The 26,716-nt window shown below is 43.9% G+C and overlaps 3 protein-coding genes across 5 annotated transcripts; 1 reads left to right on the plus strand and 2 right to left on the minus strand.

Annotated features, from left to right (window-relative positions):
• Nucleotides 1-135: 135 nt before the first annotated feature.
• Nucleotides 136-15,413, plus strand: elp1 (elongator acetyltransferase complex subunit 1). Of its 2 annotated transcripts, XM_021561296.2 has the most exons (35): nt 137-277; nt 1,779-1,900; nt 2,072-2,241; nt 2,362-2,514; nt 2,623-2,704; nt 2,817-2,897; nt 4,200-4,285; nt 4,372-4,471; nt 4,570-4,660; nt 4,792-4,915; nt 6,114-6,207; nt 6,883-7,113; nt 7,297-7,467; nt 8,226-8,310; nt 8,405-8,569; nt 8,649-8,755; nt 8,877-8,977; nt 9,114-9,167; nt 9,365-9,595; nt 9,729-9,881; nt 10,311-10,390; nt 10,491-10,628; nt 10,790-10,875; nt 10,964-11,112; nt 12,909-13,032; nt 13,140-13,237; nt 13,333-13,534; nt 13,649-13,773; nt 13,860-13,920; nt 14,065-14,178; nt 14,322-14,433; nt 14,564-14,691; nt 14,776-14,927; nt 15,040-15,112; nt 15,257-15,413. In XM_021561296.2, exons 3-35 carry the CDS (start codon nt 2,092-2,094, stop codon nt 15,322-15,324), a joined length of 3,969 nt encoding a protein of 1,322 aa, XP_021416971.2. In that variant the 5' UTR covers nt 137-277; nt 1,779-1,900; nt 2,072-2,091; the 3' UTR covers nt 15,325-15,413. The 2 variants fall into 2 exon arrangements, with proteins under 2 accessions (XP_021416973.2, XP_021416971.2); XM_021561298.2 differs by lacking the exon at nt 1,779-1,900 and having other exon boundaries at nt 136-277.
• Nucleotides 15,414-15,598: 185 nt separating this feature from the next.
• On the minus strand, nt 15,599-16,969 carry LOC110489470 (actin-3). Its single transcript, XM_021562171.2, has one exon. It carries the CDS (start codon nt 16,904-16,906, stop codon nt 15,599-15,601), a length of 1,308 nt encoding a protein of 435 aa, XP_021417846.1. The 5' UTR covers nt 16,907-16,969.
• A 2,341-nt stretch (nt 16,970-19,310) lies between these two features.
• On the minus strand, nt 19,311-25,731 carry smu1a (SMU1 DNA replication regulator and spliceosomal factor a). 2 transcript variants are annotated; one of them, XM_036943024.1, is made up of 12 exons: nt 25,587-25,731; nt 22,909-23,119; nt 22,645-22,797; nt 22,285-22,395; nt 22,030-22,158; nt 21,687-21,806; nt 21,424-21,540; nt 21,179-21,306; nt 20,941-21,067; nt 20,616-20,783; nt 20,342-20,494; nt 19,311-19,999 (listed from the first exon to the last, which is right to left on the minus strand). In XM_036943024.1, the coding sequence occupies exons 2-12, from the start codon at nt 23,101-23,103 to the stop codon at nt 19,901-19,903; spliced, it is 1,500 nt and encodes a 499-aa protein (XP_036798919.1). In that variant the 5' UTR covers nt 23,104-23,119; nt 25,587-25,731; the 3' UTR covers nt 19,311-19,900. The 2 variants fall into 2 exon arrangements, with proteins under 2 accessions (XP_036798919.1, XP_021416980.1); XM_021561305.2 differs by lacking the exon at nt 25,587-25,731 and adding an exon at nt 23,486-23,781.
• Between the last annotated feature and the right edge of the window lie 985 nt (nt 25,732-26,716).

Raw genomic sequence — 26,716 nt, forward strand, 5'->3', positions numbered from 1 at the left:
ACCAGTTAGCATGTCGGACATTTCCGAGTTTCTTAGTTCCGACTTGTACAGGAACGCCGCACGAATTTCGGACTTGGAATTCCGAGTAGGTTGACTGTTCAAAACAGTTTTTCTCAGTCGGAGCTCGTTTTTCATGAGTTCTCAGTCTTGAACACGGTCGGAGATTTTTGATAATAACATAGGATACTGAAGGCATTCGCGTCGACGCACTTGTGTCTCTATAGTGGTTGTACATTCAATTTCAAGTGTGGTTCACTTTTCCCATGCAAGTTACAAGGTAAAAACATTCACAGCTAAACATCGGTTGCTGCCATGAAAAACAATACAATTTGCGCGCATGTAGGAGAGTCATATGTAACATATCGAACACACATATTCATCCATTTCACAGATGAGTCGGTGCAATGAATGCTAAATGATTTGCTTCTCGCAAAGTAAAAAAAAATACAAAATAATAATATGTGTGTGTGTGTATGTATATATATATATATATATATATATATATATATATATATATATATATATATATATATATATATATATATATATATATATACACACACAAATATATATATATATATATATACACACACAAATATATATATATATATATATACACACACAAATATATATATTATTATTAAATATATATTATTATTTTGTATTTTTTTTGGCTAAGTGTATGTTGTGGATGGAGTAAGCTGTTAGTAGCCCATGTGCCTCACCCTAATCATTTGGTCTATTTTCAACAACGCGGTATTGTAAACACATAACGTTAGTAGTTGTGGTGCTTGGCTTGCACATGCAAATTCGGCACACACAACATTCTATAATAGAAATGTGTTATTTGACGTGTCAATTAAAAGCTTATTTAATGCGTCAAATAGTGTTATGGCGTGTATCTTTTTTGACACGCAAAGACTCAAACGGCGTTCAATGTGCCTCACACTAATCATTTGATCTATTTTCACCTCTTAATTTCACCTACTGTTCTCACTTGGTGGTGCACAAATAGCATATAACCTGTTTCAGAGAAAAGTAATAATCAAATATTGTAAGATGTTTCATTTTCTGTTTATATGCCCCATTTATTTATCCTATGGTTCTGGCTGGTACAGGGAGTTCACCGAGAACGGCCCATGTTCTGAATTCTGTCGCTGTACATTTCAAAGTGCTGAACAACTAGTTATATTGACTATTCCGCTTGTCGTTCCCTTATGCCATAATGTGTAGATCAAAATTGTCAGTAGAAACCACATATGTTTAAGCAAGTATGTCATATCAGATGTTTTTTAAAAAGGCAGTAAATGAGGCTGAAACTGTTTCGCTGCCAGACAAGGCTCCGCTGAATGCCAGGTGTAGCATTGGTAAGGTGTTGGGACTCTGCTGTTGGGACAGCTTTATGTAGGCCCTAACAGTTTGTGGGCATCGTTTGCCACCGTTGTGGTGCAATTCATGTATTGTTTAGTGTTGTGTAGGGGCTTTGCTGGCATGCATCCCACTTTTTTTCCTCCCACCAAGATTTGCATGCTAAAATCGCCACTGTATATATTGTAATGAAACCGCAGGGAGCAGGTCTCGAACCATCAACCTTCTAGTCCAAAATCCAGCGCGCTATCGACTGTGCAGCAAAAGCATACTCGAGCAGCAGAGTCGAAAGCCGCGCTTATAAACCCAGGGTCGTGACAATATATATATTTCTTACACTGCACTGCCTACACCACTTTAGCCTATTTTCGGAGTCAGTCGTCAAAGTCATGCCATTTTCCCCCGTACAGGAAGAGGGAGACGTTGCAATAAGAGTCTACTCATTTCAGCATTTTACGTCAGGGTTGAAAGGTGAACAAATTGAAATCGCAGCTGCAGCAGCGTTTGTAAATATTATTGAAGCTACGCAAAGGTAGGTTACTTGTGTGTCACAGCTTTTATTGATGATACAATTATAAATATTCTATTGAATAACATGACTTGTCTCTCCACGCAGAGTTAGTTAACGTTACCTTACCATATCGGCTAGCTTGCGAGTACAGATGCTAACCAATACGTCTTGTCGGCATCTGCTTACTGTTAGGTAGGTAGCTAAAGGGTGTGATGCGGAACTTGAGGTTGCTGAAGAGCCTTCGTTGCTCGGAGCTGCAGGGCCCGGGCACGCCGCAATGTTTCTCTGTTCGGACAGACACCCGTACGGTGCTCATCGCTTCAGAATACTCCATCACCGAGTTGGACCCACGAGCTGGCCAGGTACTTTACACATAGCAGTGTTCTTCAATCATGGTCCTGGAGTCCCACCGGGTAAAGGTTTTTGTACCAGCCCATCACGAACACCCTGTATTCAACTATTAATCTCCCCATCATGTTCAGGTGATGAATGAGGTGTCGTTGACAGCTGAGCGCTACCTTCCAGAGGATGGCAGTGGGACAGTTGTTGGTATCCAGGATTTACCAGACCAGGAGTCTGTGTGTGTTGCTACAGCCACTGGTGATGTCATCCTCTACAACCTCAGCACTAACCAGGTATCAACACTGTAGAAATAACCCTGTTTATTGAAATTACAAAAGATGAACACTGTTACTCATAGCAGGTTTGTACTGCCTTTGTTTTCGTGTGTGTGTCCATTTTAGTTGGAGTGTGTGGGCAGTGTGAACAGTGGTCTAACAGCCATGAGCTGGAGCCCGGACCAGGAGCTGGTCACTCTCACCACTGGTCAGTATATCGACCTACTTCACTTATGGTCTATTGTTCATGGGGTCTATCATGAGCCATCAGAAGTAATGTTCTTTCCTTCCTTTTCTTTCCTTTTCTTGATACTTTTCAGGTCAGGACACCATTATCATGATGACCAAAAACTTTGAACCAATCATAGAGGTTGGGATCCATCAGGATGACTTTGGAGAGGGTAGGACAGATGTTTTTATTTTTCAAGAGACCCAAAGTTTCTTTACATACACAAGATAATCAGCAGGATAAAAACCTATAAAAGTACACTAAACATGATGACAGACTAAACAGGGGAGAGCACTAGACATGAAGACAGACTAACCATGGAGAACACTAAACATGATGACAGACTAACCAGGGAGAACACCAAACATGATGACAGACTAACCAGGGAGAACACCAAACATGATGACAGACTAACCATGGAGAACACTAAACATGATGACAGACTAAACAGGGAGAACACTAAACATGATGACAGACTAAACAGGGGAGAGCACTAGACATGAAGACAGACTAACCAGGGAAGAGCACTAGACATGAAGACAGACTAACCAGGGGAGAGCACTAGACATGATGACAGACTAACCAGGGGAGAGCACTAGACATGATGACAGACTAAACAGGGGAGAGCACTAGACATGACAGACTAAACAGGGGAGAGCACTAGACATGACAGACTAAACAGGGGAGAGCACTAGACATGAAGACAGACTAACCAGGGGAGAGCACTAGACATGATGACAGACTAACCAGGGGAGAGCACTAGACATGATGACAGACTAACCAGGGGAGAGCACTAGACATGATGACAGACTAACCAGGGGAGAGCACTAGACATGATGACAGACTAACCAGGGGAGAGCACTAGACATGATGACAGACTAACCAGGGGAGAGCACTAGACATGATGACAGACTAACCAGGGGAGAGCACTAGACATGATGACAGACTAACCAGGGGAGAGCACTAGACATGATGACAGACTAAACAGGGAAGTGAACTAGACGGAGGATAAAAGCCGGGTAAGCCTGTGTGAAGAGGTGTGTCTTTAGTGTGGACTTGACATATGTGTATGTGTATGTGTATATGGACATATGTGTATGTGTAACACTATAGCTTCCGTCCCTACCTGGGCTCGAACCAGGGACCCTCTGCACACATCAACAACTGACACCCACGAAGCATCGTTACCCATCGCTCCACAAAAGCCACAGTCCCTGCAGAGCAAGGGGAACAACTACTTCAAGGTCTCAGAGCGAGTGACGTCACCGATTTGAAAAGCTATTAGTGCGCACCCCGCCAACTAGCTAGCCATTTGACATCGGTTACATATGGATTGTGAGGTTCTGACATGGAGAGAGAGGGAGTTGGGGGGTGCTAAGAGCACCTAAAATTGGAAGATGGGATCCTAATGTAAATATTCCTGTGTATGCACACTATGCCTTTGGTTGACTGACATGCTTTTTATGTGTTTTAGGGAAGTTTATTACAGTGGGCTGGGGGAAGAAAGAGACCCAGTTCCATGGCTCAGAGGGCAAGCACGCTGCCCAGAAGAAGACCATAGTAAGGAATATGATTCACCTTTCATCCTAAGAGCAGTTGAACTCTATTTAATGAAGGTCTCACTGTCTCGCCCCTCTCTGTGACAGGAGGTGCAGCCAGCCATGTCCTGGGACGACCGCAGGCCGAGGGTGACGTGGAGAGGAGATGGCCAGCTCTTCGCTGTGAGCTCTGTTTGCCCCCAGACTGGTGAGAATCAGTGTTTTTCACAAAAACAATTACTGTAAAAAGATAAATACTGTAGATTGTGTTGGTATCACATGCATTGCATATGTGTGATGTTTCAGGTGCCAGAAAGGTCAGAGTGTGGAACAGAGAGTGTGTCTTGCAGTCAACAAGTGAAACCGTCAACGGTCTGGAGCAGTCACTGTGTTGGAAGTAAGATCTCTGTGGAGAATCATTCAACATCTTTGACCACCTTGTTGTATTATGGTTTAGGGAACTTAAATACAATGCATACCACAACATGGTTTGCATGTGAACCTTATGGAACCAATGCCTTGTTTCAGACCGTCAGGTAGTTTGATAGCAGCCACACAGCGTCATCCTAACAAGCACAGTGTGGTGTTTATGGAGAAGAATGGGCTCCTACACGGGGACTTCACCCTGCCCTTTGGAAAAGAACAGGTCAAGGTCGGTCATTCAAATACTCTACACGAAAACTGGGCGATATGGACAAAAATCCATATTGCGATACATTTCCTGAATTGATGCAATAATGATAAATAGAACGATAGGTTTATAACATAAATGGTCTTCACAGTTTTTTAAATGTTTTATATTACCCTTAAAACTACTGCTACTGCTTTGAATGTTGTAGCTTTCAATTGTCCCATTTAACAACTAACCATATTAGCAAACTTATTTCATTTCAAACTTCACATTTCGCTAGGATAGAACCCCACAGTGGTGGTGTCATAATACGCATAAAACCTAGTGGTCAAATCGTTTTTCCACCATTCATTTTTCCCATAGGGGATTTTAGAAACGCTTAAAGTAAGGGCTGTGTTTCGTGTCGGCTGACCCTGGTGTGATGTTTTGATAACCATGTACATCTCTCTCGGACAAGGTGACTTTTCTCAATATATTCGGCACGATTTACTCTCAGATTTGAAAATACTATTTAGCCTTAAAGTAAGACAACATGCAAAACTACAAAATCTGTAAGCTCCTGCAGGTCATCTCCATGTGAGACCTTTGCAAACAGGTCTAGTGACAATTTAAAACTTGCAGAAGACAGTTCACAGAATTGTCCATTTTTAAGAAATGTAGCCAATTTATTCATTACTATATGTAGCTAACGTTAGATAGCTAATCCAAAGATTCCTACCTTTGCCTCGATTCGGCAGCCTCGTCCAGTTCATGGTATTTGTAGTTCTTTATGATGGTTACATTAGCAGCTAATTAGCATTTCATTTTTGGGGGGTAAATACAGGCAAAATATATTGATAAAAGTCACCTTGTCCAAGAGAGATTTACGTGGTTATGAAAACATCTCGCTAGGGTAAACCCTACACGGAACACAGGATTTTAGAAACACTTAAAATAAGGGCTAAGGGGAAACATTTATGGGGGGGAAATTATTGGAACCATTTCCCTGTTTGACCACTAGGTTTTATGGGTATTATGACTCATACTGTGATACTCGATACCTGTGGTAATGAACGATATCAGCAGTGCCTGCAATAAGTGGTCGGTGTCAGTGAATTTGGTTTATCGTCCCAGCTCTACTCAACACACTGATCTAGGATCAGTCTAGCATTTTGCTCCCAATGGTTCAGTTTAGGATTTGGGGAGGGAAGCTGATCCGAGATCTGTGTGACTGTTTCAGGTGAAGGCACTGCTGTGGAACAGCGACTCTACTGTGTTGGCTGTGTGGCTAGAGGACATGACACAAGAAGAGGGGGGCCAAGTCAACACATACAGTAAGATCTCTACCCATTACTCCCAGCATTATTTCATACATTTATAATATGGGTTAATCAGTATCTTTCAGTCAATGTGTTGCCTTTTTATTAAGCAGATTTTTTTTTATTGTAAAAGAATACTTTGGGATTTTGGCGATGAGGCCATGCATCTACTTACCCAGAGTCAGGTGAACTCGTAGATACTATTTTCATGTCATTATGTTTTGTGTGGACCCCAGGAAGATTAGCTGCTGCTTTTGCAACATAGCTAATGGGTATTCTAATTAAATACCAAATGTCTCTGTGTCCAGTATGAAGGAAGTTTGAGGTAGTTTTGAGAGCCAATGCTAACTCGTGTTAGCGCAATGGCTGAAAGTCTATGGGTACCTACTAGCATACTAACAGATACCCATAGACTTCCAGTCATTGCGCTAATGCTAGTTAACGATTGCGCCTGTTAGCAACTTACTTCATACCGGACACAGATGGAGACTACCGGACACAAATGGAGTCCACAAGTTCATCTGACTCTGGGGAAGTAGATAAGGGGCCTCATTGCCAAAATCCTGAAGTATCCCTTTAACTGATCTGGAGTGACATCCAGCATATTTTTATTTTATTTTTACCCCTGCCTCACTCCCTATCCGCCTCACTCCCTATCCGCCTCACTCCCTATCCTTCTCCCTCCCCCAGTTCAGCTGTGGACAGTAGGTAACTACCACTGGTACCTGAAGCAGAGCCTATACTTTGGCAGCGACCCCCAGAGGGCGCCAGCCGACGTGAGCTGGGATCCTGAGAGGCCCCTGGGGCTGCACCTGGTGACCCGAGGCTGGGCTAGCCTGACCTACGACTGGGGCTGGAGCACTGACCGCAGCCACGGGGAGGACGGGCAGGACAACGCTAACGTGGCTGTGATCGATGGAGGTGAGTCAGATAGGGACCTTCCAATATCTTTGAAATGCATCCTATCCGTCTGCATTCATGGAGGTGATCACTAATTTATAAGTGAGCGGATAGGTTAAAATATGGTTGCACCTCCCACTGCTTTCACTAATCTTAATCAAGTATTTCAAAGTATAGTGTTTGTGTGACTGTTTCTCTTTGTAGACAAGGTCCTAGTGTCGACATTTCGTCAGTGTGTGGTGCCCCCACCCATGTGTGCCTACGAGCTCCAGCTGCCTGCCCCTGTCAACCTGGTGACCTTCCACCGCCAGCCCCAGAGAACCAATGAGCTGGCAGCACTCACCGCCGACGGACACATCCTAGTCTATGGTCAAGGTGGGCCACCAGAAGCTTTGAGCATCTGCCCTCTCCTTTCTAATTGATCAGCCATCACTCTTCTCTCTCTTCACCCCTACTCTCTTGATGCATACACTGAGTATACCAAACATTAGGAACACCTTCATAATATTGAGTTGCCCCCCCCCCCCCCCCCCCCCCCACACCTTTTCCCTCAGAACAGCCTCAGTTCACCGGGGCTACAAGGTGTCAAAAGCGTAGGGATGCTGGCCAATGTTGACTCCAATTCTTCCCACAGTTGTGTCAAGTTGGCTGGATGTCCTTTGAGTGGTGGACAGCTCTTGATACACACGGGAAACTGTTGCGCATGAAAAACCCAGCAGCATTGCAGTTCTTGACACAAAGCGGTGCGCCTGGAACCTACTACCATACCCCGTTCAAAGGCACTTAAATCTTTTGTCTTGCCCATTCACCCTCTGAACGGCACACATACACAATTCTTGTCTCAAGGCAGATAAATCCTTCTTTAACCTGTCTCCTCCCCTTTATCTACACTGATTTGAAGTGGATTTAACAGGTGACATCAATAAGGGATCATAGCTTTCACCTGGTCAGTCTATGTCATGGAAAGAGCAGGCGTTCTTAATGTTTTGTACACTCTGTATATCTCTCTGACCTCTTTCCTCTTCCTTTTCATCTCTTTTCCCACTCACACTGTGCTGTTAATTAATTGTTAAGACAGGTACTGGGTACATAAATCCCAGCTACTTTTGTGTTTAATTCTGTTGTCTGTTCAGGTACTGGGGACCAGAGTGACCCTACTGCCAGAGTGGGAGGATTCCGATCTATCACACACGCTCCTCAGTTAAAGACTACCTACAGGTACAATCTGGACAGTCATTCCAAAGCTTTTTCATTTATGACCCTCACGCTAAAGTTGTATTGCGCCCTAACATTGTGGCTGTATTGTGTGCAGGGTTTTGTTGGATCAGGAGCTGCCCCTGGCTCTGCGTCTCCTGCTGTGGCTGAGGGGGGATGTGTTCCTGGGGGTGGGGGGCAGTGTAGAGGGGCCGTCCCAGTCCACGCTGCTTATCCTGGGACCCTCGGAGGCCCAGAGCCCCCAGTCAACCCTGGAGATCAAGTAAGAAAGAACAATAAATCACGACAACGCTGCTTTTTACCAACTGTCAGAAGGTCCCCCTAACTGTTTGTATCCCCAGGTCACGTGTGGAGGTTGAAGGTCACGTTATCAGCATGTGTCACAGCTCCAATACGGGCACAGTGGCCCTGCAGCTGGAGGATGGCCAGATCAGGAAGTTCCTCTGGGGTACGTGAACTACTTCCTGGGCTATGAGAATATTGTTTGTAGACTTGCTTGTGGAATTGAGCCAGCTATCATGAGATGTTTTCTATGCCTCCAGCATGAGCAGCCTTGTGTATGTCCCCAGATTCCCTGAAGCCTAGTGTGGTGAGCTGGCAGGACGCGACAGGCTACAGCATCAACTTCCCAGATCCCTGTGTGCAGACGGCCCTCTGTACTATAGAAAAGGTAAGGGTATAGTCCAACTGAATACTGCTGTCACCGAAAATCACTTACTATTATTTGCTGATTTGATAATATTGATTGTGCCAAAAGTACCTACCTCCTGGTCTCAAATCTAGGGGATTTCTTGTAATGTCAACAGGAGCATCTGCTGGGGCTTACAGACCGATCTCACCTGTTTGTTGACGACACAGAGGTAGGTCTGTTGTTTTACCTTGGTGATTCAGCACAAAGGCAGAGTTACCATTATGATTGATGTAAACACACTTATTACTTAAATGTAGCTGCTTGGCAGCCACATGTAATGCAAAGCCAGGTCATGTTAATTAGAAACAGTCAGCTTTATTGACCAATCTGGTTGTGTCACTGCCTCCCTCTGTTCTTCTTCCACAGGTGGCCTCCAACGTCTCCTCCTTCGTGGTCTACGATGACTTCCTGCTACTCACCACACACTCGCACACATGCCGCTGCCTCCGACTCAGCACACTCACTGTCAAAGGACTGCAGGTGGCCTTGGCTGCAGACGGAGGTCAGAATGACCAGAATGACGAGACTCTCCGCAGGGTGGAAAGGGGCTCCAGAATCGTCACTGTGGTCCCCCAGGACACCAGGCTCATCCTGCAGGTCTGAACTGTTCTGTCTGTCATAAAAACAGATTGCAATCCCAGATTATTTTACCTCATTGCGTTTACCCATATTGTTTGGCACTGCATCCCTGGTCGTGTTGATGGTGAGTATGACACGTGCGTGTCTGCAGATGCCTCGCGGTAACCTGGAGACCATCCACCATCGAGCGCTGGTATTGGCTCAGCTCAGAAAGTGTCTGGACAGTCAGAAGTTCCGAGAGGCCTTTGAGTGCATGAGGAAGCTGCGGATCAACCTCAACCTGATTTACGACCACAACCCCAAGGTTAGTAAGCCACCCATTCACTTCTCCTTCACCTTAACCCGTCTGACCTTCTGGTGTGGAATGGCACATACAAACTAGATGTCACAAAAACGGTTGTGTTAAATATCAAATGTGTCTACTCTAGCCAACAGTTCGCAGATACAGTGCGGGTAGGCTAGTCTACATGAGGTTATTATTGATAAGAGAGAGAATATTTTTATTTGTCAAATGGCAGTCAAGCATCGATCATCCTGCCACCAAATTAAGACCCTCAGTATTTAATGGAGAAGCTCATCGCCTTGCACTTTCACCACCCTGTGAAGTTCATTATCATTTATTTCGTCTGTAGCCTAATAACTTGTATGCTTTCCGGAGACGTAGTGGGAGGACCACAAACCATATCATCGCGTGACTGCAAGTTTAATTCTATATGATGTTCTTCTCTGGCAGGTGTTTTTAGAGAGCGTGGAGACCTTCCTGAGACAGCTAGACTCTATCAACCACATCAACCTTTTCCTCACAGAGCTCAAGTAATAACCATTTTTATTTTACAACAATAACAAACAACGGCCATTTTGTAATGTATAGGACATTTTAATGTGGAAGTTTTATTCTTTTTTGATTTTACAGAGAGGAAGATACCACTACGACAATGTACCCATACCCATCGAATGCTACAGGCCAGTCAGCGCCCGGGGCTTGTGGGAAAAAGGTTGATATTGTTTGTGATGCGCTACGCTGCACCATGGAATCTATGGACCAACACAAGTGAGTGCGCTCTTGATACAGGTTATTCTTTTTGTCAATGAAAACCAATACAATTTGATTTGTATAGTCTCTATTTACAGAACATTTTAACTAGCATTGTACTCAAATCGTGTTTCCTTTACGCTTCATTTTGAGTGTAATATTGTCATTATCACCCACAGGTACTGCCTGTCTATCTTGACGTCACATGTGAAGAAGACTGTTCCTGAGCTGGAGGTTGCCCTGCAGAAAGTCCACGAGCTTCGAGGTAAAACGGTCACAAAGCAGATCAGCAAGAGCAATACGAAATTGTTAACAAGATATCTGAAAATCCATGTGTTTGTGTGTATTTGTAGTGAACCCACCCGGTGCAGCCAACGCGGTGAGTGCGGAGGAGGCTCTGAAGTACCTGTTGTTCCTAGTCAATGTCAACGAGCTGTATGAACACTCTCTGGGCACCTACGACTTTGACTTGGTCCTCATGGTAGCTGAGAAGTCCCAAAAGGTCAGTGACAGAAGAATGGTACTGCAGGTAAACCGTACTTAATACAGTGCCTTGCGAAAGTATTCGGCCCCCTTGAACTTTGCGACCTTTTGCCACATTTCAGGCTTCAAACATAAAGATATAAAACTGTATTTTTTTGTGAAGAATCAACAACAAGTGGGACACAATCACGAAGTGGAACGACATTTATTGGATATTTCAAACTTTTTTAACAACTCAAAAACTGAAAAATTGGGCGTGCAAAATTATTCAGCCCCTTTACTTTCAGTGCAGCAAACTCTCTCCAGAAGTTCAGTGAGGATCTCTGAATGATCCAATGTTGACCTAAATGACTAATGATGATAAATACAATCCACCTGTGTGTAATCAAGTCTCCGTATAAATGCACCTGCACTGTGATAGTCTCAGAGGTCCGTTAAAAGCGCAGAGAGCATCATGAAGAACAAGGAACACACCAGGCAGGTCCGAGATACTGTTGTGAAGAAGTTTAAAGCCGGATTTGGATACAAAAAGATTTCCCAAGCTTTAAACATCCCAAGGAGCACTGTGCAAGCGATAATATTGAAATGGAAGGAGTATCAGACCACTGCAAATCTACAAAGACCTGGCCGTCCCTCTAAACTTTCAGCTCATACAAGGAGAAGACTGATCAGAGATGCAGCCAAGAGGCCCATGATCACTCTGGATGAACTGCAGAGATCTACAGCTGAGGTGGGAGACTCTGTCCATAGGACAACAATCAGTCGTATATTGCACAAATCTGGCCTTTATGGAAGAGTGGCAAGAAAGCCATTTCTTAAAGATATCCATAAAAAGTGTCCTTTAAAGTTTGCCACAAGCCACCTGGGAGACACACCAAACATGTGGAAGAAGGTGCTCTGGTCAGATTAAACCAAAATTGAACTTTTTGGCAACAATGCAAAACGTTATGTTTGGCGTAAAAGCAACACAGCTGAACACACCATCCCCACTGTCAAACATGGTGGTGGCAGCATCATGGTTTGGGCCTGCTTTTCTTCAGCAGGGACAGGGAAGATGGTTAAAATTGATGGGAAGATGTATGGAGCCAAATACAGGACCATTCTGGAAGAAAACCTGATGGAGTCTGCAAAAGACCTAAGACTGGGACGGAGATTTGTCTTCCAACAAGACAATGATCCAAAACATAAAGTAAAATCTACAATGGAATGGTTCAAAAATAAACATATCCAGGTGTTAGAATGGCCAAGTCAAAGTCCAGACCTGAATCCAATCGAGAATCTGTGGAAAGAACTGAAAACTGCTGTTCACAAATGCTCTCCATCCAACCTCACTGAGCTCGAGCTGTTTTGCAAGGAGGAATGGGAAAAAAATTCAGTCTCTCGATGTGCAAAACTGATAGAGACATACCTCAAGCGACTTACAGCTGTAATCGCAGCAAAAGGTGGCGCTACAAAGTATTAACTTTAGGGGGCTGAATAATTTTGCACGCCCAATTTTTCAGTTTTTGATTTGTTAAAAAAGTTTGAAATATCCAATAAATGTCGTTCCACTTCATGATTGTGTCCCACTTGTTGTTGATTCTTCACAAAAAAATACAGTTTTATATCTTTATGTTTGAAGCTTGAAATGTGGCAAAAGGTCGCAAAGTTCAAGGGGGCCGAATACTTTCGCAAGGCACTGTAGTTACCCTGATGAAGCCATTTGCTGCAGAAACTTTGAGGGACGATCACTGCAAATGGAGAAAACGCCGCTACTTTAATTTATTTTCATGGGTATTAAAGATGAATTATCTGTTGCCCTCCCAAACATTCAAGGACCCCAAAGAGTACCTTCCCTTCCTGAATATGCTGAAGACTCTAGAGCCCAACTACCAGCGCTACACCATCGACAAACACTTGAAGAGATACAGGAAGGCCCTGCACCACCTCAGCAAGTGTGGTGAGTGTGTAATGCAATAGCCCTCAGCATTTCATTAAGAGGACAATTACATAATTGAAATGAATGACCTAGACTGGGTGTGTTTTTTGTTGTTGTTTTTGTACCAGGTGAGGAGCACTTCACCGAGGCCCTAAATCTGGTGAAGGACCAGAGGCTGTATAGTGAAGCCCTGGGGCTCTATCCAACAGACAGCCCTCAGTACAAGGTAATGCATTCTCACACATTACTAAATAAGTAGCCACACTGTGTGCTACTGTTATGTCTCTGACCTCCCAACCCTGACCTCTAACCTCTGTCCAGGCCTTGAGCTGTGCCTACGCTGAGTACCTGGTGGAGCAGCAGCAGGCGGAGCAGGCAGGGTTGTTGCTGTGGCGCTGCGGCGAGGCGGTCCGCGCTCTCCAGGCCTTCGTGGGCAGTGCCAGCTGGAGGAACGCCCTCTGTGTGGCAGAGCAGATCCCCCTTCCACCCGACCAGCTGGCACTGCTGGCTAGGGACCTGGCAGGTACTGTCCTACCGACGTCCTGGCACTCAGCGCCAACACATGAAGTCTTAAAGTTGTGTTGTCGATTCAAAACGTGTTGCTCATTTGGTTTCATATTTCCCCCTATTGTTTCAGAGAAACTGATAGAGCTCAGAAGATATACGGAGGCAGCCATATTGTTGGAGCAGTATGCTAAGGACTGTGAGGAGGCCATCTCGGCTCTGATCACAGGTGCAGTCTGGGAAGAAGCACTTCGACTGGTGAGTTAACAAGATGGCCTCCATCGTACAACATGCTCTACAAACTCCTCCCAAGACAAAATGACATTGTCTTTTGTCTGTTCTAGGTGTATTTGTACAACAGACAAGACATCATTGAAACAAACCTCAAACCAGCTCTCTTGGAAGGTAAAACCCCAATTTTTCATTGGTGAATTTAAATGCTCTTCATGATAGTGCTAATGATGTTTCAGTGTGCAATATATTTGTTATTTGTGATCTTTATGGCACCAAATGTATATACATTGGTTTTATGAACACTGTTTTCTTAAGCATGTAGTTCTCAGACCTCCTACCTGGAAGCTCAGAGGGTGATGTTCATTCGTCACAAAACCCGTCTGGCCGTGGTACGGGAGCTTAAGGAAAAGGCCAGGCTGGAGTTACTGGGTAAACCAGCATTACTTACACACATATCATTTTTGTAATAGCTTAAGGGGCTTTGAGAATGGGCTTGTCCATGTTATACTGACGTGCCTCCCTCTCTTTGTTTCCCTTTCTCTCCCTTGTTCTGTCTCCCTCTCTCATTCAAGATGAGGATGTCCCAGACTGTCCAGAGGCAGAGCTCTACTCAGAGGCCAGTAGTGTGATGTCCGGCAGCCGTGCCGGGTCCAAGTACTCACATAGTAACTCCCGCATCTCCTCGTGAGTCAGCCCTTTACACATCTGTATGAATTGCATGAAATACCTAGTGGGGGGTGGATGTGGGGTTGGGACTTGGTAGTAAGATGTCGGTAGTCTCAGTATGAGATAGGAACTAACCTCTGTCTCTTAGGAGGTCGTCTAAGAATCGCCGGAAGGCTGAGCGCAAGAAGCTGAGTCTGAAGGAAGGGACCCCCCTAGAGGACATGGCTCTGCTGCATGCCCTGGCAGAGATCATCCACTCTGTGGACAAGATGAGAGGTAGGAGACGCACGTTCTTGTTGATAGGTAGAGTCATGTGGGCAGGTCCTGTGTGATTGACAGTGTTATGCTCTGCCCCTGCAGAGGAGGTGCACAGCCTGCTGAAGGGCCTAATGCTGTTCCAGTTTGACGGACAGGCGGGGAGGCTGCAACAGGCCTATGGGGAGGCTCTCCAGATGATTGAGGTGGCCCTTCCTGAGGTGTGGCAGGAGGGTCTTCAGCAGAGTCAGGCTCCGGTGAGAGAGAGAGACACACACACACACACACACACACACACACACACACACACACACACACAGGCTTGTTCTTAGGAGTTAATTTAACCTGTGTTTTAATTTTGTTCTCCAGATTACCGGTCCTAACTCCACAGCCAACAGCATCATGGCTTCATTTCAACAGCCAAGACCCTCATCAACCCAAGGTCCGTTTTAGTAGTATTATCCTATTTATTACTATTGAACATACACAATTTACTCATTTGTTTAGTAATATTAGGTGCTAAAATCAAATGTTCGTATTCCCTTTTTTAGTTTATTAATATAGTATACACGTTTCCTCTTTGCAGATTCAGAGACTCCCCCACCCCCAAAGATGAGAAATGGTGTCAAGTGGAAGCTGAGTATTTTGAAGTAGCTTTTTGTCATCGCTGTTTTCATCTGGTTTCTTCTTTTAACTGTAAAGCTATCTTATCACGTAACCTGTTAATAAAGATGTATACTGGATTTTCTTGTAACTCTTGTATGACTAAAGCATGATCAACAGAGCTGTCAAATGTTCTCACAATATAATGTTGGTAATGGATATGGAATTATTAATACTGTCAGAGATATGGAAACGGCAGGCAGTCAGTTCATAGTTCATTTACTGTTTCATTTGCCAACCTTAAAGGCACATTGATAAGTAGCTTTCAGAAACATTTTCGATAAATGACAAAGGGCCCTTTCTCCTCATAGTCTTTCCTCCGAATCCAAAGTGACTGGAAAGAGGACAGGGAGGCAAGAATTGAACCTCCAAGCCACACAGTGTTTTGACGCTCCTGGGATGCCACAATGGTAGTCCCACCACATGGTGCTATCTGGTTGAGCTCGCTCTGCAGCCGTTCAGGAAGACCACTGAACATTGTGGAGCCGCCACATATTAGGATATTCTGTAGCATGTCACTCTTCAATCTGATGTCACATTTATTGATACAGTTCATGACCATAATAGGAAGTCCTGGCTCACGGGATCCAATCAGATTTGGTTGGAATAGCACCTCTGGACAAAGAGAGCGCTCATTTCCCAATGAGATATAATTCCCATCTGGAAGCTTGTATTGCACCATGTCACAAACTCTTAATTCAATGTCTATATCAGGGGCTACATAGCAACATTTTGCCTTGATGTCATCCATTAGGCCCAATTTGTCAAAAGAAAACCCTTTTCCAGACTCCTGCAGTAACTTCTGCAAGTAAAGGTCAAGGCTTCGTCCTGCATATTCTGCACGACAGGTGTAACTTGGCATGTAGTGGCCGTCATCAATGGGAACTGCGTAAGAGCATCCATGCCCGCATTCCAAAACCAGTCCGCTAGTTCTGCCATAGGAATACATGGATAAAACGGACTGGTTTTCAATAAACATTGCTGGAGTGTTGAAGCTCTCGAACATGATTTCGGCGAGTTTTTCTCTGTTGGTGGTCGGACTAAGAGGAGGGTCACACAAAAGCACGGCGTGCTCCTCGCTTGGGATACCCAGCGTTTTGAACGAGTATTCCCACAGTCTCTCCATTGCATCCCATTCTGTTACTATGCCGTTATGCACCGGGTTGACGTGGGATATGTCTAGTGTTTCTAGAATTTCCCTCCCCACATAGCCGTGCTTGTAATCCAAGGGGCCTTTCCGCGCCAAACCCACAACACTGGGAATTACGCAGGAGGGCGCATCTGCCCCAGCAAACCCAGTTTTCAGGTATCCTGTACCGACATCGATGACTACCGCCTTGGTGCACTTCACGATACCCTTCGCCTTTGGACTCGACTCCTCTTCATCAAGCTCTGTTTTCGGTTTAGATGATTTGGATGTCTTCTTCAATTTAGGGTTATCCGGAGAGGTGTTTTTTGACTTCGAATACTTTTTCTTTTCCTGACTGTTCCCTTCATTCACTCTGATCAACTTTGCGACTTTTGCAGGACCCTCACTTGGAAGAATGGGATCCACAAAAGTGTCGTTATCCATATTTTTACTTCAAGGTGTAGGCCATAACTGTAACATGCAAAAACCAAAAGCGCTACGTCCTGAACTGTGTCCCGACAGTTTTGAAGCGCCAGGATGATGCGCATTCAATCACTGTGTTACCTTTGTGACGTAATTGATCGTAGTAATAGTACACGTAATTTGGAATGCATATGTACGGAACAGTCAGAAACGAGAAGAGTAGCTGCAGATCGCTAATCTGGGTACCAGTCTTTTTAGCTCATATTCCACCCCTTGCCAGAGACTGGCCTTTTGGCAATATAAACGTTCAGTATGCAAACAGGTTTACGGCGCAGTTGCTGTTTGGTAGTTGGAAACAACATTCATATTTTCCATGACAATGTTATGGAACAACAATACCCTAGTCAAAAAATCCTATATGATTAGCGATTTTTTTCCAATCGAATCCTATAGGGTTTTGTGTCCCCTGTATCAGAATCCTATTGGACTACTTTTTTTTATTTTTTTTAAAACTTTTTTTACGAGTTCACTCCCAGACAGTCCTAGCAAAATTCTTTCTTGAGAAATTGCTCTTTGCTAAGAATCTATTTTTGTTTCTCTTTGACCATTTTTAATTGAAAATAATCACAGTAATACCCTTTACTGACTTTACAGTATGTATAGCCCATAATGTTGTTTTTTTAGAGCCCAGTCCCGTTTTAACCACGTTCTTGCCAGGATGAGCCTTTTATATCTCCTGTCTCCTGGCAAGTGTAGGAGTGGGCCAATGTGGGTGGATGTCTATTTTAATAAATCAATTGACTATACACCATTCACAAATAGATCTATTATACATTTGTTTTAGGCAGGTCCTAAGAAACAATTTAGGCTATAAAACTAGTCAAATGTATTTTCAAACGAATAGAATGGCATATTTTGAGTTTGTTACTGGTCTGTCAACACACATTTTGCCCTATGTTATAGTGCGCTAAGAATATAATGAAATATAAAATACAAATATTTTCCCAGCACGACATGCGAGATATAAAACGTGATATTTTGAAACCGAGCCCACCCAAGGCAAGCCCGTGCTATTTTGATCCACGTTTGATCTATTTTCTACCCTCTTGCCTTGTTAGGGAGCTGGCATAGGGTCTTACATGGAGAGTATCTTCGTCATGATACCCATAGAAAATAATATCAATCCAAATTGTCAACAGCATTAAGTCTCGTGTTCATACTTCACAAACTCCGCAGGATTTTGGAGTTGCCGGCGATCGAGCAAAAATAATAGGCCTACACTTAATTTAGGCTACATTATTACATGCTAAATGTTTCTGATCAGTAACAGATGAACTATACCACCTCCACTTATTTGCCCAGCCAGAGATCTAAACAAATATACAGATGGAGATTCAAACAATATGACATGAAGACTAGTCACAGGCTTTTGGTTGGGAGTGGGAGTGGGCCTAGGCTACTAAACGACTGCAAGTGAAGAGCAAAATAACCCACTTGTTAAATTACGTAACATGCTGGCAAAATGTTCTGTTCGGTGTTGATAAATGAGCCATCTAGACAAGATTACATTTCTACAGCCTGATTGTAGCCTAACCAATAGCAGAGATTCAGTGAAAAGAAGAGTCAGACATTGATTTATCAAGACCCCACGCTTGTCTCAAAGCAGCATGAAACGGTTGATCACACGTGGGTAAACTTGCTTCTATCATATATCATCTGGATGCCTTTGGGAGTTTCAGTAAGCAACAATTTTCCTTCAATTGCATAAACCTACTTTATTCCAGTGCATGTGGTGGGCTATGTGAAGATATGGGAGTAGTGACATGCCTTGCAAAGTTTAGAATTTCCAGGATGATTGTAGTAACAGGCGGTGTCCAGCAATGCTAGGCTTTTAAACACATGCAATTCTACTCACTTTGCCATAGGGCAGAGAAAGATGCAGTTTTACAAAACAATTTCTAAATATACCCATTTTGCCATGTGGTGGAGAGAGCCTTTTGCAGTTTTGTACAAATGTTCTGCATTTCTACACATTTTGTAATGACTGAGTGAGGATGAATAACAAAATCAATGGGGCCCCTGGAGACATACCCTGTTGGTATTTGGCCATGATTACTAAGACTAAGACTAAATTTCACCTGGCAAATTCTATTCTTACTCAATAGTAAGTTGAGACTCCGACTGAGGCCCCCTACGGCCGCTTACATCAGGAACCGGCCCTGCAGATTGCAATCATGCAGTAAACATTCCATCCGAGGACATTAATCATGTTTAGAAGTTCTATTGATAATCATTAAAAATGTTTGATTGCATGTAAATTAAAGAGTTGTATTGGTAATTTTGTATTGGGTTTAACAACTGTTCAAAACAAGTACCAAAAGTAAGTTCACAGCCTCTGCTTGTCAGGAAACAAAGAAAACACATACCTGATCAAATATCTTTAATGGGACAGACAAGAAATAGTACATGACAATCCATACGTAATAGCAATAACACATGCATTTCACATCTAGGAACACACAGCAACACATGAAAAGGTTATATCTGATCGGGGAAATACAAAAATCAACATGAGTCATTCACCAGAGACAAATGAAAGCCCTTTCCATTTCTTGCTGTGCAGTAACACAAGCAATTGTTGACCTGACTGACAAATGAGGCAAAATACCCAACCAGATGTTATTGGAAGAAAAAAAAATCCTATAAAAAAATATTTACATAAAGAAAAGTTTGTATTAAAAAAAGGTATGTCTAAAGCCCATGCCTGCACTCCCATTACCCCAGTGTTTCCCCTAGCTACACTTTCTGAGGCGTAGCACAGGTGCCCCAAAACAGCAACACATACTGCCAATTTGAATAAATTGGGGCCCAAAATATTTTAGTCTGAACAAAAAGAGCTAGATGGGAGTCACTACCTGGTCCGCCTAAAGTGATGGTAGAGGAAACACTGCAGCATCCCATGGGAAAAGCAGCTGGCATGCTGATGAAGGGGGCTTGTGGGGTTAAGGTATACGCTCAGGGTTTCCAGAGCTTGAGTAGGCCGTCCTCACTGTACGTGGAGATTAGGTTCTGATGGGGGTGGTGGGCGATGCCAATCACATCCTTCTCATGGACCTGGGATGGGGGAGACAAGAGTTTATGATGAGACAAAAGTCCAATACAAACTTTAGGCCAGGGGGTAGGCAACTAGATGATCGGAGTAAACTGCAAATTGACCCCGTCCCTCCAAAAAGCCTTTGGGGGTGTGTCCCCCCAAAGATCTCTGGGCTGCCTGTTGCCGACTCCTGCTTTAGGCTATAGTTCATTGTAATTGTGCCAGGATTGGCTAACATAAATTTTGATTTACGTGCATAATCCTGACTAAATTGACAACTCCTATTTTTATCATTGAGAAATAAGTTTTAACCAGGCTTGGGGTTGATTGTTTTTAATTCACATGATTTGGAATAAACATACTGTTAGGGTTCTCTCCAGCTTGCCGGTGACTGTGCTGAAGCAGTAGAGCACAAAGTCCTCTCCTACACAGTATATCCACTCGCCACGTGGAGACAGTGTACAGCAGACAAAGTCTCCTCCCTCCCTCTTACCAGAGCTGAAACTTCTCACAATCTGGAGGACAAAAGGGGAATAAGGTCATACCAATATCATTTTTTTAATATTCAAAATTAATACTTCATATTCATTTTTTTTAAATGAAAAGTGACCGTAAGTGGTCAAGTTAAGTCCTGACCTGGCCCTGCATGTTCATGATGACAACAGTGTTGGAGCGGTTGCACACCACAAAGTGCTCTGGGTTCTTGGGCAGAAGGATGACGTTGTTGACTGTGATGTCGGTGCCGGCCGAGGTGCCCAGGGACTTGAAGGTGTTAGTGCATTCTGTGGTCTTCATGTTCCACACCTGACAGGAGATTCACACAAGTGTTAATCAAAATCCATCAACATATATTCTGCTGGAAATGCAGGTACACAGGACATACCAAGTCAAAATACAGTCAAAATACAGTATTATGGGACTGTTGGCTTCTAGCAGCCTTTTGCAGAGTGGGGGTTCATACCTTCACAGTGCCGTCAGAGGAAGCGCTGATGATATGGTGGCCGTCAGGTGTGAATGTCGCTTCATTAACAAATGAGGAGTGTCCTCGGAACTCTTTCAACGACTTGCCCGACTTCAATCCGTGAACCCTATGGAACGCAAAAACATCAAAGTTATGGTTCCTTGGTGACCACTGTTCTATAGGCAGGAAAAACAAAGAGAAACCATGAGAGAAAGAGGGCTTCATGTGTGCAGGTCACCTGATGGTCTGGTCGAAGGAAGCACTGAGCAGCTGGCTGCTGTCCTTGCAGAAACTGAGGCACGTGACACCTTTACTGTGGGCGCGCTCAAAGCGCCGCAAGCACTGACCACTCTGGATCTTCCACACCTGTCAGAGGAGAAACGAGGTAGCGAAGGTAGTGCGAGTATCCACTCAACCCAATGCAAGAGTTTGAACATTAAAAAGTTGAGGGGAAAGTGACATTCCTATAGTGCCGGTAGAGACCTTTATTTTGCCGTCCTGGGCCCCTGTGGCCAGCATCTCTGTGTCCCTGCTGAAGCACATACACAGCACTGCATCATCCATCATCATGAAGTTATCCTGCGCCTGGTACTTGAGATCCTATCACACACACACACACATTTGATAAGGTCATCTTATTAAAACTCCACCAAGGCAGTAAAAGGGTATTTTGAAAACTTCATGAATTGAAATCAAGTGTATTTTCCCAAATCAGAGTATCAATTGGTGTTAGATCACACACGCACCTTTCTGATTTTGCCAGTGGTGAAGTTCCAGACCTCGATAAAACCATCCACTGATCCTGTGACTAAGTACTGACCATCAGGGGAGAAGCGGGAACACTCCACGTGGGACTTCTGCCCAAACTAGTAAGAATAACACTGCATTATGATGACACCCAAGCAGAACTCCTTGTTCTTGTTTTCATGCATTGTGTTTTTATGCATAATTTAATTAAAATGTTACATAACCAAGCCAGTACCATTGAGATACAACAATCTCTGTTGAAAAAAAGACGAGGCCAAGGGCAAGCATCAAAACCACCCTTACTAATAAACACTGGCAATACCATAGCTGGACATACAGTACCTTGATGTGTCTAGTGAGCTGTGTGGGGAAGCGCTCCTCCTCCACGTCCTTCACGGCTGCTTTGCCCCTGAACAGGTCAATGGTCATACCTGGGGGCAGGAGACCCTGGTGCTGTTGCCATTTTAGGGACTGAGAGACAGAGATGGTGGTTAAAATACTAATCTGCATAATATTATCCTGGTCGTAGATCAGACTATGTGCTGAATTAACATGAAAATACCATATATTCCAGGTGTATAGGAACATGTCACCCACCTGTCCCAGCAAGGCCATGAGACGGGAGGGGGGCACCACGCTGACCTCCCCGGCCAGGGCCTGGGCGATGGCCACCCGTCGTTTCTCCTTACTGCTGCCATCTGGGTAGGCCTGGAGGACACAGAGGGAGGAGAGCACACAGACACTGAGCAATGACACAAACACAAGACCGCAGGAACTCTGAAGTCAAAACACTATAGGACATTTATTAATGCTATATTTCAGGAGAACACGGGTGAAGGTTATTTTTGGTGTTCAATTAAAGATGTTCAGGCATACAATAGAGGCACAGACATAACCAGACAACCTGGAAATAATTTATACTGAGTTATATCTCCCCTATACACGGAGTGAACTCACCTCTCTGGGGTCAAAGTAGGAGCGAGCCAGCAGGTTCTCCAGGTGAATGTACCTCTCTGGTTGCGTCTGCTTCAGCATGATCATGGGGTCTGTTTGCCTTAGCAAAGACCTGGCTGCTCCCAACTCTCTCAACTCAATGAGCTCCAACACCACCTAGGGCACACAAACGCACTTTACAAAAAAACAATGACATTGCAGCAGAGCTAGCTAGAAAAGAACGTTCTGGTGCATACGAATTCCAAATACAACACGACAACGTTTTACCTGTTCATACAAGTCTATCAAAGTCTTGTCAGGGAGCTTGAGGGACTGAATAGCTTGCAGCACAGTATCCCAATGGCCACTGTTGATGTCTGCCACGAAACTCTCGATACTGTCCACAGTGTTCAAAGACACCGTGGTCTCTTCCTGTAGGGTGGTCAATGTCCGGTGCAGATTGTTCTCTTTCAGGTACTGCATTATCAGACGAATCACGCTGCAAAATCATGGGACACTCCATCAAGGCATGTCATATTTTGACGCAAGACAAGTTCTATCTAATCGTGTTCGCTTGCAAGCCAGTTAGCTAATTTAGGCGTTCTGACAGGCTAACGTTAGTATTAGTTAGCTAAGACTATTACAGCTACATTAAAAAGATCACTGGTGGGTACAAAAACACTGAAACATAGCTACCTAGCAGGCAAGTTATGTTAGCTTAGGTAGCTAACGTTTACTGGATACAAGCTGCTTGCAGGTTGAGGTAGGCCTCAACTGAGTTTAGAGCTGCCACGTGAACCATAATAAATAAACAAAACATTCAGCCATTTACAGTTGTGCAAATATGAATAGCTATAATACTTACTCGGCTGATTCCACCTCCAAAGACATGACTAAATCACCAAAAAGTAGATCGCTGTGAGTAGAGAAATCAGCGCAAAGGCAAACTAGGAACGAACAGTCGTTGAAGTGGGCGGAGTTTCCAGCAGTAGTAGACTAGAAATATATTTTCAAAATAAAAGTAGATTCACGTCAATAACGTCTGTAGTCGACTACATGCATCAACCAATGCTTGTGTGTGACGCCATCGTCTTTCGACTGATAGATTGCTATGTCATATGATGTGGTTAGCTGATACGTAAAATACCTATCCAGTTGTTGTAAGATCTGGTGGGCGGCAGCAACGTCTGGGCAGCAGGGGAACATGACCTGTATGTAGGCCCAGGCAGGGCCCTAATGGCGGTTTATTCAGGGCTGTGTTCAGTACGAAAAAAACGTAGTGGAACTTTCAATTAAATGCGGGAACGGGGCTTGGGCTGTTGGTTCAAAATGCATGCTGCCCTTTGATGCTGCATTCATAAACAAGTGGGAAGGTGGTAATTACCAGTTGATGAAGTCGTAAATACCAGTTGGATGCATTCAAGTGCTTTGAACTCGTTGAGAAACGCCGATTGGCTAATGGCCAACAAGCTGCGTCAACCATGAACTAAAAGTACGGTTATCATGCTTGTAAACAAAAAAACATGAATAGATTACTTTTTGTAAATACTGTTTTGTAGTTGCATTTAACTTCCAAAAATCCTGTTATAGAGGTAATTTCCTTAGTAGGTGACATCAGAGATCACCCCGCCACACCCACCAAATGGGTCAAATGTACCTCAAAGTCTGTTCAAGAACATTGAAGAATGCTTTGAGGAAACATGTTGTTCAGTACAATGCATTATGCAACATAGCAAACGTTCAATCAAATTGGACGCACCCCAGGTAGGCTACTGCATCTACACAGGCAGCCCAATTCAATTGTTTTCCCCCCATTAATTGGTAGTGTAATGGGGTGGTGTATGCATGCACCTTAAATTGGATGCGATATGCCAACCAAATCTCAAAAAAGAAGAAGCAGTGCTTGCATTTTTATCGTAACATGGACGGCCTCCCGGGCATAACAATACTCAGTCGGGTATAAATATAAAGAGAAATATAAAGTATGTGGACACCTGCTTGTCGGATATCTCATTCCAACATCATTGGCATTAATATGGAGTTGGTCCCTCTGTTGCAATAACACTCTTCTGGGAAGGCTTTCCAGTAGATGTTGGAAAGTAGCTGCTGGGACTTGCTTCCATTCAGTCACGAGCATTAGTGAGGTTGGGCACTGATGTTGGGTGATTAGGCCTGGCTCGCAATCGGCGTTCCAATTCATCCCAAAGGTGTTCGATGGGGTTGAGGTCAGGGCTCTTTGCAGGCCAGTCAAGTTCTTCCACACCGATCTCAACAAACCATTTCTGTATGGACCTCACTTTGTGCATGGGGGCATTGTCATGCTGAAACAGGAAAGGGCCTTCTCCAAACTGTTGCCACAAAGTTGGAAGCACAGAATCGTCTAAAATGTCATTGTATGCTGTAGCGTTAAGATTTCCCTTTACTGGAACTAAGGGGCCTAGCCCGAACCATGAAAAACGGCCCCGGACTATTATTCCACCCACACCAAACTTTACAGTTGGCGTTATGCATTGGGTCAGGTAGCGTTCTCCTGGCATCCGCCAAACCCAGATTCGTCTGTCAGACAGCCAGATACTGAAGTGTGATTCATCACTCCAGAGAACGCGTTTCCACTGCTCCAGAGTCCAATGGCGTTGAGCTTTACACCACTCCAGATGATGCTTGGCATTGCACATGCTGATCTTAGGCTTGTGTGCGGCTGCTCTGCCATGGAAACCCATTTCATGAAGCTCCCAACAAACACTTATTGTGCTGATGTTGCTTCCAGAGGCAGTTTGGAACTCGGTAGTGAGTGTTGCAACCGAGGCCAGGCGATTTTTATTATTCTTTAAAAAAAAAGGTTTTTATTTATTATTATTATTTTTACGAGCTTCAGCGCTCTGCGGTCCCGTTCTTTTATGTCTAGCACTTCGTGGCTGAGCTGTTGTTGCTCCTCGAAGTTTCCACTTCACAATAACAACACTTACTGTTGACTTGGGCAGCTCTACAGGTGAAAGAAACACACACCTATTTCGGCGAGGTGCTAGCTAGGGGAGTGGAACACTTTTAAAAAATAAAAGAAAGCCGCACACTCTAGGAGCTCAGATGCAAAAATATTAATGTTCAACATTTCAACAGACAAGCTGTCTTCAGGGTATAATGACAAACACTGCGGGATGACTCATTTATATGGTGTCAAAAGACACACAGGTGTCTGTAATCATGGCCGGGTGTGGCCGGATATCATTGGTTAAATCTCATATATTAAAATAGCATACATAAAACATAAATGGATAGTGTACGATCATAGATACAATTTGGATACATAAGCCTACAAACATTTACAATGAATAGCAAAATCACAATCATCACAAGAATGGCTTCAGATCAAAGTCTACGTTGAGACCGAAGGGAGCAAGGGTCTTTAAATTAAAGATCCAGGAGGCCTCTCGTTTCAACAATAAATTGTCGAGGTCACCCCCTCTCCTAGGGAGGGTGACATGTTCGATGCCAATATAACGCAGAGACGAAAATCGAGTGGTTTTCTTCCAAAAAGTGGGCCGCAACTGGGTAAGTCGAGTTTTTGCACCTAATGGTGCTAGGATCCTCCGAGATACATACTTTTAATTTGCGCTTTGTTTTACCCACATCGTTTTTACCACAAGGACAAGTTATAAGATAAATAACGGTCTTAGTGGAGAACATGATAACACCTTTGATTGGGATCTGTTTCCCTGTTTGGGGGTGTTTGAAGGATCTACATTTATAAGTGCCATTGCATTGAGCACAGCCATTACATTTGTAGTTTTCATCCAGTAGGGGCGCAAATACACATTGTGCAGGGATATCTTGGTGGTGGTAAAGAGTTTACCAATTGATCTCTGAGGTTTCTGCCTGCACTCGGCGGTCCTGTTCTTGTATGACCTACCACTTTTTGACTGAGTCGTTGTTGCTCCTAGATGTTTTCACTTCAAAATAACAGCACTTACTGTTGAGTGCTCTAGCAGGGCAGAAAGTTGACAAACTGACTTGTTGGGAAGGTGGCATCCTGTGACGGTGCCACGTTGAAAGTCACTGAGCTCTTAAGTAAGACCATTCTACTGTCAATGTTTGTCTA

Source organism: Oncorhynchus mykiss, chromosome 14, assembly GCF_013265735.2.
Source record: "Oncorhynchus mykiss isolate Arlee chromosome 14, USDA_OmykA_1.1, whole genome shotgun sequence".
Taxonomy (NCBI): Eukaryota; Metazoa; Chordata; class Actinopteri; order Salmoniformes; family Salmonidae; genus Oncorhynchus; species Oncorhynchus mykiss.